Genomic DNA, 13420 nt, shown 5'->3' on the forward strand with positions numbered 1-13420 from the left:
TATATATATATTATGTCACACACTGTTATGTTATTGATGCAAGTTGTTCGTTTTTATGTTATTATGATTTTGTCTTTTTTGTCAAAAAAATGTTAATAAGGTCCAACTTTAAAAATGATAATGTTAAAGATGTAGAGAAACATAAAAATAAAGAGGATTTCAATATATTTTTCATAATTTTTTCACTAAAATAGTCCATTAGCATTTTTCTTATAAAGTGAAGCGGTCTAGGTGAAAAAAAAAAAAAAAAAAAAAAAAAAAAAAAAAAAAAAAAAAAAAAAAAACTCAACTGAAATTGCAATTTGTGTCTAGCTCTAGTTCAATTTATGGGCAGGAGCAAACAAGCTAGGTTCAGGAGTCAGCCTTAGATAAGTTTAGATAATTTTTAGCACAATTCATGTTGAACTTGAATAACCTCTTAAGCTAATCAAACCCACTCGGATTGCAACCCTAGTGATGGATCTCTCAACAAGTCGAGTTTTGCGGACGAATTTTTGTTATTTAAAAATTATTTTAGCAATATAATTTTATAATTTATCTTAACCTCAATAGTTTTGACTTAGACACTATTACATTCCGTTTGGATAGAGGGGTTTGGTGAGAAGAAAAAAGCCCCTACACTTATAATGACAGATGGTGAGAAAAAAATTCCCACCCAACTTATATTTTGTTCCTATCAAAAGTAGAGATATTTTTGTGAGAAAGGAATTGGATTTAATGAAAATTTTCTAAAATACGAAAATTATCCTAATGAAAAATATAGCTTATTAATATGAAAGGTTATTTTGATAAAATGAAACACAAAACTTTCCTTTCTTTTTTTTTCTTATTTATTCTATCCAAACAATATAGATGAGAAATCACATTCTTTTCTATTTTATTCATCTAAAAATAATTATAATCATTTATTTTCTTTTCTCACCTAAGTGAGAAATCATAAATTTTTTTTTCCTCACCCTGCCTCATGATCCAAATGGAGTGTTGGACTTTATCCCATTCTATCAATATTATCCCAATTTTTTATATTAAAATAAAGTTAAATAAAAATTTTGTCATGTCTTTGTCCCTGGTTGGGTGATGGTCCATGTTTGACTTTGAATAGGAGAGGTTTTGAAACATGGACTGTTGAGTCTATTTTTGGAGAGACCACTAGAATTACAAAGAGACAAACAGGCAAATAGTCACGTGAGAGAATTCAAACTTAACCCTTTTAACTCATCTTTAATGTGTGGTCGATACTCACACTTAGCTTAAAATTTATCCACACTCATTCAATGCATGGTATACCTATCTCTCTCAATTGAGTCCGGATCCTCTCCTTGAGGAGGGTCCTCCATTCCCTGCTTGCAACGGCTCAGATGAGCCGTTGATCATCCAACGGCTGAGATTATAAAAAAAAAAAAAAAAAAAAAATCAAAAATGAAATGTTTTAGACTTCCCGCCCAAACAAAACAACAACATAGCTCAGAGATTCACTCTCACTCTCACACAGCACTCTCACCGGCGAACCCATCCTCACCGACAGCGAACTCCATCCTCACCGACGGCAAACTCCTCAGAACCTAAGACGTCTTCTGCCGCCAAGGCTTTTGACTGATGCTCTTTACAAATTACAGTCGACACTAAGGTCAGAAATCGAATACGAGTTTTCATTTTGAGTTTGAAATTGTTTCCATTTGATCGTTTTTCATAACCCACAAACAAATCACTAAACCCCAAGAAAAACCCTGAATTCATTCTCTAAACAATCGCATGAAAATTGGAATTATGTGAATATTGTGCTGTCTTTGTAATCAATATTATCAAGAATTTATTGTTTGGCTTATAAAGATTTGTTTTTAGGTTCTGGAATTTGGATTTCACAAGAACTGGGAAGTGGGTATTTGGTCACTAGTCAATTCCCTTTTCTATCTGATGAATAAGCAACTGGTGCTTGCTGGAATTCACTGTTGCTGTGTGTTGCCATATGATTTTCTGTTCTAATTGTCTGCATGAAGTTAAGTTGATCTGGGTTGGATGATTATTGTTTCATTTATATATTGGCTGAATAAGTCACTGTGGTTTGGTGGACTGTGATTTTTTTTGCTGCTGAAAAAGGGGTTGTATGTTGTTTGTTTCCTCTAAGCTGTTCTTTATACAAATTTATGTAGTTGGTGTGTTTTACCTCTTTTGTTGCTCATCTGATTGTTATTGTGATGTTTTGTTAAAAGACTCGTAAATTATCTCCGTTTTGCCATAACAGGGTAATGTTATGGGCCTTATCACAGTATGTCTCCTGGTTTTTGTAGACATGGCAGTCTCATGGGTCATGTAATTATTAACTGGTGTCTAGATGTGTTATATTGAATCTCATGAATAATTGAATGAAGCAATATCTATCTATATTAATTTAATCTGGTTTTTAATAATTCAATTTCCTTAATTCCAGTAATTTTCCTTATATGACATATGGTTCTATCTATAAACCAGATAAATTTTATCTATAAACCAATTTCAATTCATTTTCATAGCACTACAACCTAAGCAACCCTGCAATCTTATTAAGAAGCTCAACTATCATTAACTTAAGATTTTATTTATATGGGTTTTCGGTTGCATTTTGATATGGATATAGAACCTGAGAATGACTGTGATTGGAAGCCAAAACAGGGAATGATATTTGATTCTGAACAATGTGCGTATGATTTTTATAATACATATGGAGGAAGAATGGGGTTTAACATAAGAAGCGATTATTGTAGGAAGGACAAGTTCACTAATCAACTTATTCATAGACTTTTGGTTTGCAACAAGGAGGGATTTTGAAAGGTTGACAAGCGAGACCCATTGTCAAAAAACTCTAGAGCTGAAACTAGGACTGGTTGTGAGGCTCGAGTTTATATTAAATTACATGAGGGTACTGGAAAATATATTGTGACTGATTTCAAAGAAAAACACAACCATGATCTTGTATCACCCGAGTGTGCCCACATGTTGCCGTCACAAAGAAAGATATCAACTACCCAAGCAATTCAGTTAGATTTAGCGGCACAATCTGGTCTTCGTTTAGGCCAGTCTTTTGAACTCATGGGTAGGGAAGCTGGTGGAAGGCAATGTCTTGGTTTTACGAATTTAGATTCTAAAAATTATTTGAGAACCAAAAGATAACAAAGTTTAGCATATGGGGAAGTAGGCAATGTGTTGCAATACTTTAAAGAAAAATCTTTGCAGAATCCTTCATTCTTCTATGCTGTTCAATTAGATAATGAGGAGCAAATTACCAATATGTTTTGGGCCGATGCACAAATGATCATAGATTATGCTCAATTTGGTGATATTGTCACATTTGATACGACTTACAAGTTAAACCAAGAACATAGACCCTTCGCATCTTTTGTGGGATTTAACCATCATAGGGAAACAGTTATATTTGGTGCAGCATTGATGTATGATGAGACCGCCGAACCGTTTGTATGGTTGTTTGAAAATTTTCTAGAGGCTACGTCAAGAAAGGCACCAAAAACTTTGTTCACCGATCAAGATGCTACAATGGCTAAAGCCATACCCATCGTTATGCCTGACACAAGTCACCGATTGTGTACTTGGCATTTGATGCAAAATGCATTAAAACATGTTAACTGTTTGTTCCAAGATAAGGGGGTGAAGGGTGTACTAAATAAATTCTTCTTTCACATTGAAGATGCAAATCAATGGAAGTTAGAGTGGGCGAAAATGCTTGATAAATATGATGCGCATGAAAACCATTGGTTGAAATTGACTTTTACGGTGAAAGAAAAATGGGGCTGGCCTTACGTTAGATCAACATGGGCTGCGAGAATGAGTACCACGCAACTTAGTGAATCTTTTAATGCTTTTTTGAAGGATTGCATTCGTTCTGATTTTAACTTAAATAAATTCTTCATGCATTTCGAAAGGGTACTTTACGATAAGCGATATAAGGAGTTAGAAGCAGGATATGCTTTGTGCCAAAGGTTACCAAAGGTGAAAGCAATAATAAGATTGTTAATTCAAATGGGTAATGTCTACACAAAAAATATCTTTGAGGAATTCCAAAATGAGTACTTTCAATCCATTGAATCAGACATAGAAGCAATTGAATATGGGGAGGCTAGTACCATTTACACAGTTATTGATGTTGGTAACAAATATGCAAGGAAAGTGAAGATGGAGAGGGATGACTCTTTGGGTTGTAATTGTACAAAGTTTGAAAGGGAAGGAATCTTGTGTTGTCACTCATTGAAGGTTATTAGAGACATATTGAAGATGAAAGAGGTTCCTCCACAGTACATTCTAAAGAGGTGGACCAAACAAGCAAGAGCCGAAACTATGAAGGACATTACGGGGAATGACATTCAAGTAGATGTGAAATTTCAACAAGTCTCGCGGTATAAGACATTGATGACCGCATTTAGAGCACTAGCAGGTAGAGCTACCGAAACCGAAGAAACTTATGATTTTTGTATTGCACAGCTTGCTACATTAGGTGCAAATGTTGAAGGTAAGTTAAGTGCTCATTTTGGTGTTGGAAATGAAGTAGGTAATGATGATGACAACCAAAGCTTTGAAGTGGATTGCGAAGACGTGAATCATGTTATGCAACCAAAAGGATTGAAGAAAAAGGTGGCAACTAGTAAGGGCAAAAGGAGGGTAAAAGGTGGATTCGAAGCGGCGTTGGTAGCGAACTCCAAAAAAAAATCCGGTGCTAACAGCTTGGCTTCGTCACAATCTATTGCAAGTCCAATAGTTGTACCTTCTCCATTATCTGTTGGAGGAGGTATCTATGTTCGTCAACATGTTCCTCCTCTTCAACCTCTTCCTCCCCTTCATCCTCTTCCTCCATCTTTGCCCATGGGTGGTAATTCTATTCCTCCGCCATTGATGTATCCCACATATCATGTAAGTCTTACTTTAACATTGTATTTTTTTTGTGGATATAATATGTGACTCAAACCATGATTGCGAAGCCTAATATATGACATTGTTGTAGGCGAACAATTTGCGGGACATGTATGTAGTGCCAAATTATTTGCCAAATTCAATGTCTCACCTGTATTCTGGTGGATCAACATTCCAGTCACTACTTCAAGGTTCATGTGGATATGACATTGGGTTTCGATATTCTCAAGAATCAACTACTCCAATGTGTAGTCAGGTTCGTCTTTGCTATCTTTTAATTTTTATTATATTTATAGTTGTTGAAAATTCCATCATACCATGTATTCACTTGCTGAGAAATTTGTCTTTTTCCCTTTTAGGCTATGGCCAGGCAGAAACAAAAGCAAACTGATGCTGAAATTGGGCTGGACGGTGAAGTCATAGCCTCTAAAATTGTGAAGCAAATTGCTGCTGGAAAGTGATGGTTATTCTGTTGCTGCTGGAAAGTCATACATTGGTCTTTTTAATGGATTGTATGTGTTAATGGGTTGAAGCAATGTAACATTTTTGATGGACCAATGTTTTAATTTAACTTGTTATGGATTGTATGTGTTAAACTGTTATGGTGTACATTTGATCTGGTTTTTTTATGTGGTATGGACATGATTCTGTTTTTGTACATTTGATCCTTATTTTGATCATTCTGCTAGTATGCACATGTATGGGTCTGCAATGGTTCTGTGAAGTGTGAAGGTATGATTCTGCTGATATGCACAGGTCTGGTTGTGCAATCATTTTGCTGGTATGCACAGGTCTGGTTCTGCAATTATTCTGCTGGTATGCACAGGTATTTTGGTTCTGCATGCTTCTGGTTTTGTGAAGTGTAAAGGAAAAAAAATGAACCATTGCAGAACATTGCTTCTGGTTCTGCATGCTTCAAGGTTGGTGATGCTCTCTTGTGTTTTACCTACTGCAGTAGAGAAGGAGAATTTTGGTTCTGCAATTATTCTGCTCTCTTGTGTTTTGATTACATAGAGAACTTGGTGACTTGTGAGTGAATGTTTAGGGAGATAGAGAGTGAGAAATGAGGAATAAAATTCGTAAAGATGTAACATATCATGGTACTATCATGAAGGTGGCCTGTCAATTCCTGTTCCATAATCACAAGATGTTTCTCCACAAGTCAATCAACATATGATAATCCCAAACTGAAAAGGAACTTCTGAAGGTATCCAAAAACTAAATAAAATTGACTTCATCAGCCAAAACCAAAAAGTAGAATAATACTTTAAGGAACTTCTGAAGGTATCCATACATCATTTCAGTGAGAATCTCAAAGTAAGCCATCTAAGTAATAATAACTTGACACAGTAATAAACGAATGTGCATCTACTTCTCAAACAGCCTGTACCATTCATCTCAAACATCTCAAACATCCCAAGTTCCCAAATTCTATTCATGAATAGCTTCTAAATTCAAACATCTCAAACAACCTGTGCCATTCATCTCAAACATCTCAAAGATCCCAAGTTTCCAAATTCCAAATTACATATATTCATCAAAGCCAAAAACATTAAATCCATAACAGCATTAAATCCATAAATCCATAATAACATTAAATCCATAAATCCATAATAACATTAACTCCATAATAACATTACATCATAATGTACAAAAGTATAGAAAATACAATCAAATACACAATCGCCTTCAAAATATTTTCCACCATTCGAAGCCTTCGACCATAGTCATCATGTTCATTTTCCACGTCATACAGCCTCCTCCTCAGCTCGTTAAAGTCTTCTACTATAACACCATCAGAAGCTCTAGTGTTGGAACAGATTGTGGACGTAACATCTTCATCATCTTCAGCCACAAACTTGAAGTAATTGCAATTGGGAGTTTCAGTCTACAATGCATGACAATTAGTTAGTCGAATAACACAAATTAAATTGTTACTACTTACATATTTAATATTTCCAATAGGTACACTTACATATTTTGATGGGCAAACAAAGAACAAACGTCCTTTTATTTCCATTCTCATTGGTTCTTACAATATGTATGGCAACTGTTCTTCCACAATTGCACATTCTCGGTTTTAATCTGATGTTGCTAGTGTCAATAGAAGAAGAAGCCATTTCTAAATCTGCATACACAGAGATACAAAGAGTTGAAGTAGACAAACACTTGAGGAATACATGAGCATTGCTTGGATCTCAATAGCTTGTTCTGTTGTATTGATCCATATATTCATATATTCATTCTAGTATGTATTGATCCATATATTCATATATTCATTGTTCTCAGATGCGTTGGTCAACAAAGGTATACATATATTCATTCTAGCATATCAATACATTACATTGTTGAGACAACTTCATAATTTGATTCTTAGATTAATTTAGAAGTAATTAATTTAAGTCTTGAGGGATTCATCCTTTATCTCACATCTTTATCTCATTTTGTGAAATTTTAATTTAAGGATTGATCATAAGGAATCTCAAGATCAGATCATTATTTCTTCTTACAATCAAACCAAGGTCCTCTTCCATGTCTAGTTCTTCATACTTCTTTCCATCAGGGAGTTTCCAATCGAAATGATACAACAATTGTGCTAAAAATTTAGGAATCGCAAATGATATCACAGGAATCGCAAATTACAGCATTGTAGAAAATTAGGGCTAAAAAAGCCCTAATTTGTAAGCCCTAAATTTCGGGCTAAAAAAGCCCTAATTTTTAAGCCCTAAAAAGCCCTAAGCCCTAAATTTTTTCAGACGATTCAAAATCCCAAAACAAAGCCCTAATTTTCAAATTCCAAATCAATAAGCCCTAATTGTTTTCAGAAATTCCAACATTAAAAGCCCTACATTTTTTCAGACTCCTAACTTCTTCATTTCTTTGTTCGAAGACCAACTTGGTTCGTGAAGAAGAGATCTTTGCTGAACCAATGGTGGTCGTCGCGGTGGAGTTCACGAAGCGTAGAGGCTGGAGCGGTGGAGTTCGCCGTCGGTGAGGATGGAGTTCGCCAGTGAGGATGAGGATGGGTTCGACGGAGGAGAGTGCTATGTGAGAGTGAGAGTGAATCCCTCCTGAGCTGTGTTGTTGTTTTGTTTGGGCGGGATCTGAAAAAAATTCATTTTTGATTTTTTTTTTTTTATAATCTGAGCCGTTGGATGACCAACGGTTCATCTGAGCCGTTGCAAGCAAGGGATGGAGAAGGATCCTCAAGGAGAGGATCTGAACTCCTCTCAATTGTGATATCCAATTGTGAAAGTTTATTGGTCCAGTCCAATTTTATGGTATGAGACCCTCAAATAAATTTGGAAATTTTTAATTCAATATAAATTTTACAAACATTAGTAATTAAAGTTCTAAATTTTTTTTTTTGTGAATCTATAATTGTTTTATAAAATACTATTAAATTGTAATTTCTTTAATAAATTTAAGGGCATAATTTTTTACTTCTTAATAGTTATAAATTACACTCACCTTCCTTGAAGTTTGAAAAAAATACGAACAACTTCATATTTTTTATATAATTATACTAACATCTTCAAAGATTTTTTTTAACTTACATAATATTTAGATTCCTTTTATCAGTAATTCGCTAATTATATAAATGAAAATAATACTGTCATATAATTTTTATTAAAATATATATTTATCTTTATTTATTTTAGTACTTACCAATCATTAGTATTAGTTTTAATCACTTTAATCATACTAAAAAAATTAATGAAATTATTAAAAGTGTTGAAATAACAATGGTAGTGTTTGGTTTAATTATATTAAAAGTTTTAAAATTTTCAAAGAGGTGAGGCCCTATTTGTTCACATGAGTGATGGGAGTGGACCGTGTATGTGGTGCTTTGGGAAGTTGGTAAAAAAATTAATTTTTTAGTTTTTTTAATTTATTTTGTTTTTTTGTGAATAAAAAATATGAGAGGTAATGTAATCTAAAATAGATAAAAAACTAAAAACTAACTTCTTTTTTTCTTTTTCTTTTTTTTTTTTCCAAAAGACCGCTATGAGGTGGATCACCTATGAAATGTTTGGTTAGAAAATCCATGGCAGGATTAAGATTGGGTGTACTATCAATCCACCATTCACATGGGATTGAAAATCTTACGGGATTGATACTTGAGTTGCAAAACCAAAAAGAAATAATTTATTTTGAAGCGTTTTTGGATTAAGTGAGCTTAAAAAGTTTTTTTTTTAAAAAAAAATTTAATTATAATATTAAAAAATATCAATTTTATATTTATAGTATTAGTAATTTGGTAGCGTATAAATAAACACATTTTATTCTATATCTCTAACTTAATACAACCATGTTATTAATTTGCTCACTTAATTTCACATACTCATAATCCCATCAAACATAATGCAGTAATGGCCTAAATTCGTTTGGGAAGTAATAGTTTTAGCTTAAAAGTTAAAAAGTTACTAAAAAAAAAATTTAAAAGTCTGTAACTTATATCAAAAAATTAAATATTCTATTTTATTTCTATTTTTTGTACATCTTTTTATAAAAAACAAAAAAAAATTCTAAATATATAAATGCTTTACTTTATATTTTAATCAAAAAAACAAAAAATTATTAAAATAATATATTCTCAACGCCTTAATCAAATTATTTTCTCCATTGGCCGCGTTTAAAGTTTTGGATGGTATCCACTGCCTGCCGCTATTGTATTCAAAGAAAGGTCACGTCACGTGGGCCGCTCTTGCATTGTCGAAGGTTGAATTGAAAGTAGAATAATTCATCAAGGCAACATTTGGTTTATTGAAATAAAAAATAAAATAAAAAACATGAAATATATATATATATATATATATTTTCAGAGAATTAATGATAAACAATGATTTTATTTGTATTGTATTTTTTCTAAAAAAAAATTAATAAATCAAATGAAAGAATTAACATTCTGATAAAATGATAATTCTATTTTAATTTTATTCTAATAAATCAAACATAACTTAAAAGAATGAAGTGAAATGAAATGATCATTCTATCAAAATATTTATACTCATGTATGACTTGTTAAAAAAATGATAAAAAATATATTACAAACAAATGAAATCATTCACGAGTGGTCAATTTATAAGAAGATTAAGAATTATTATTTCGTTTCAATTCACTTTGATTCTAGTAAATCATACAAACTGACAATTTTTACAATCTTTTTAAACTCACCTATCATATTATTAAAATGAATATTATTTTAACTTTTTCAAGCGTAGGGGCAACCATGCAGCACACTACCTCGCACGGATGGGGATTTAACTGGAAGGTCTGCACGTCTGGATGGAAGAGGTCCCTCATGAGGCTGCTCAAGCAATCTGGTGAATTCTAATTATTTTTAATGAACAATTTAAGTTAGTCTAATCTAAATGGACTTAAATGGTAAAAATAATTGATTCAAATTTAAAATAAAAAAAATAAAAAAATAAAAAACTAATAAGCTGAGACAATGATAATATATATATATATATATATATTTGAACCATATAAGCATTTAGTCCCAGCTTTTGGAGGACATATTATCATAGTATTTTTAAAAGACATGATAATTACTCAATATATTTACATTGGCAGAATCACATAAAAATTTAGGAAAAATTAAAAGTTATTGGTATTTTTATAAAATAATTACAAATTTATTTAAACTTTTACGACTTTAATTATTTATATTTGCAAAATTTGCTACTGATTTGATTTTTATTTTATTTTATAAGTTACACTGAATTATAATTTCTTGTAAAATTTATAAGGTCAATTAAACGTGAGAAATAAAACCAACACGAATAAAAAGATTTGAACCAGTAATCTCCTAATAAACTGCCGTAATTCTTGACAAATAGTTAGACTGAATAACATGTATGAAACAAATAAGAGAGTGTAAGAAATCTCTTGTATATATATTGTATCTGACAGTGTAAGAGGAGACTCCATTTATAGGAGCTATTGTTTACAACATCATTATGTTACATTACATAAAATATTAGAAAGTGGCCGAAAGCAGCCGAAAGCGAAGACGTGCTCTGGCATCCTAGCATCCACTATATATATAATATATTAGTATAGCTATGTGTGTTAATATAATATATATACATATTAATGTATGTTACATTATATTAATATATGTTAACAGCCCCCCTCAAACTCAAGGAGGACAAACATCAACCAACTGGAGTTTGGAGACAAGGTCAACGAAGCGGCCAGGAGAATGAGCTTTGGTGAAGATATCAGCAGGTTGATCAGCAGAGGAGATTGGATGGAGATGAACAGTACCACGAGTGACGTGTTGACGAATAAAATGACAGTCAATCTCAATGTGCTTGGTGCGATCATGAAAAACATCATTGTGAGCAATTTGAAGAGCACTGTGATTGTCACAAAAGAGGGCGGTAGCGCCAGAAGGGGAAACGCCCATGTCAGTACGAAGCCAGAGAAGCTCCTGAGTAGTATCAGCAAGAGCACGATATTCGGCCTCAGTACTGGAGTGAGCAGTAAGAGATTGTTTCTTGCTGCGCCAAGAAATAAGAGAATCACCCAAGAAAAAACAGAACCCGGGTAGTAGAGCGCTGGTCAGTAGGATCCCCAGCCCAATCAGCATCGGAAAAAGCACGAAGCTGGAGAGAGGAGCGGGCGGAATAATGAAGTCCATGAAACAAGGTACCTTTGAGATAACGAAGGATACGAACTAAGGCAGCATAATGAGGGGTACGAGGAGCTGACATAAACTGGCTGACAATATGAACGGCATAGGCAATATCAGGACGAGTAACAGTGAGATAGACAAGGCTGCCAACCAGCTGACGATAGAGGGTAGCATCAGAGAGAAGAGTGCCATCAAGAGGTGTAAGACGACTCTGAGGCTCCAGCGGAGTGGAGGCAGTCTTGCAATCCGTAAGCCCAGCACGGGTGAGAAGATCAGAGGTATACTTAGCCTGAGAGAGAAAAGACCCCGTGGAATCATGGAAGATTTCAAGACCCAAGAAATAGCTGAGAGGACCAAGGTCTTTCATCTCGAAATGTTGGCTAAGAAACTGTTTAAGGCATAGAATACCATCAAGATCGTCACCGGTGATAATCATGTCATCCACATAAAGAAGAAGCAAGGTGGTCCCTTGAGCAGTGGTCCGGATAAAAAGAGCAGTATCATAAGAACTGGAGGTGAAACCACAATCATGAATAGTAGAGCTGAACTTGGCAAACCAAGCGCGCGGAGCTTGTTTGAGACCATATAAAGCACGCTGAAGTTTGCAGACTTTATGAGGTGGATAAGTAGACCCAGGGGGAGGTTGCATGTAGACCTCCTCAAGAAGAACACCATTAAGGAAAGCATTTTTTACGTCCATTTGATAAAGATCCCAGTGTCGAGTGGTAGCAACCGCAATCAGGCTGCGAACAGAGGTGAGACGAGCAACAGGAGCAAAGGTCTCCTCATAGTCAATACCATATTCTTGGTTGAAGCCTTTGGCAACAAGGCGAGCTTTGTAGCGCTCAATAGATCCATCAGAACAAGTTTTGATTTTGTAAACCCATTTGCAACCAATGGCAGTCTTGCTAGGAGGAAGATCAACAATGTCCCAAGTGTGAGTTTTGTCTAAAGCCTGCAATTCATCAGTCATAGCTTGCTGCCAAAGAGGATTAGAGCGAGCCTCACGATAGGAGGTTGGTTCATAAGTAGAAAAAGCAGTAGAACCAACAATAAAGTCACGAAGACGAGTAGAAGGTTGGGTTACCCGGTGTGGTCGAGTAGAGGCAGGAGGAGCCAAAGTGAGAGACACATCAGGAGAGGAGGATCCCGAGGGAACAAGAGCAGGACCATCAGAGGTAGCAGGTGCATGGGACAGACCAGTAGGCAAGGCAGGCTCGAGAGAAGCTGGTGGGGGCGGTGGAGCAAGGTCATCAGAGAACTTGAGAGAGGCTGGCAAGGGCGTTGGAGTAAGCTCATCAGAGAACAGATCCGTGGAAGGGTCAGTAAAAATTAAAGTGGATGAGGGAACGGACAAACGGAAGAGAGAGAGAGAAGAAAACATTTTGTGTTCCCAAAAGACTACATGACGAGAGATACGGAGTCGCTGGGAGAGAGGATCCCAACAACGATACCCCTTGTGTTCAATACCATACCCTAAGAAGCAACAGAGGCGAGAGCGTGGTTCAAGTTTGGTACGTTCATGAGGTTGGAGAAGAACAAAACAGGCAGAGCCAAAGACCCTAAGGGTGGTGTAAGGGGGACGGGTGCCATGCAGACGCTCATAAGGAGTGTGATTATGAATGACAGGTGTAGGGATACAATTGATAGTGTAAGCAGCAGTGAGAGCTGCCTCTCCCCAAAAATGTTCCGGACAAGAGGAAGACAGAAGGAGGGCGCGAGTAGTGTCAAGGATATGTCGATGTTTCCGTTCAGCACGTCCATTTTGTTGAGACGTGCCGGGACAGGAACGATGAGGTTGAGTACCATGACGCTGAAGAAAAGAAAGAAAGTCAAAATCTTTATATTCCATGGCATTATCGGAGCGAAAAAGCTTAA

General features: G+C 35.0%; 1 protein-coding gene and 1 long non-coding RNA gene across 2 annotated transcripts; both read left to right on the plus strand.

Moving 5' to 3' along the window:
* Nucleotides 1-2580: 2580 nt before the first annotated feature.
* LOC114296989 (protein FAR1-RELATED SEQUENCE 5-like) lies at nt 2581-4944 on the plus strand. Its single transcript, XM_082872522.1, has 2 exons — nt 2581-2781; nt 3211-4944. Exons 1-2 carry the CDS (start codon nt 2581-2583, stop codon nt 4942-4944), a joined length of 1935 nt encoding a protein of 644 aa, XP_082728648.1.
* Nucleotides 4945-4987: 43 nt separating this feature from the next.
* Nucleotides 4988-5552, plus strand: LOC145791160 (uncharacterized). The gene is made up of 2 exons (XR_014330926.1): nt 4988-5152; nt 5256-5552. It is a non-coding gene; the product is annotated as an uncharacterized LOC145791160 (long non-coding RNA).
* Nucleotides 5553-13420: the final 7868 nt, after the last annotated feature.

This window comes from Camellia sinensis, chromosome 5 (assembly GCF_055761805.1).
Source record: "Camellia sinensis isolate YWXY chromosome 5, ASM5576180v1, whole genome shotgun sequence".
Classification (NCBI taxonomy): Eukaryota; Viridiplantae; Streptophyta; class Magnoliopsida; order Ericales; family Theaceae; genus Camellia; species Camellia sinensis.

Coding starts and splice junctions, on each gene's coding strand:
- LOC114296989 (XM_082872522.1), top strand. CDS start 2,581: ATGGGTTTTCGGTTGCATTTTGATATGGATATAGAACCTGAGAATGAC. Junction 2,782..3,210: donor AACTTATTCATAGACTTTTG/GTTTGCAACAAG, acceptor AAATCTTTGCAG/AATCCTTCATTCTTCTATGC.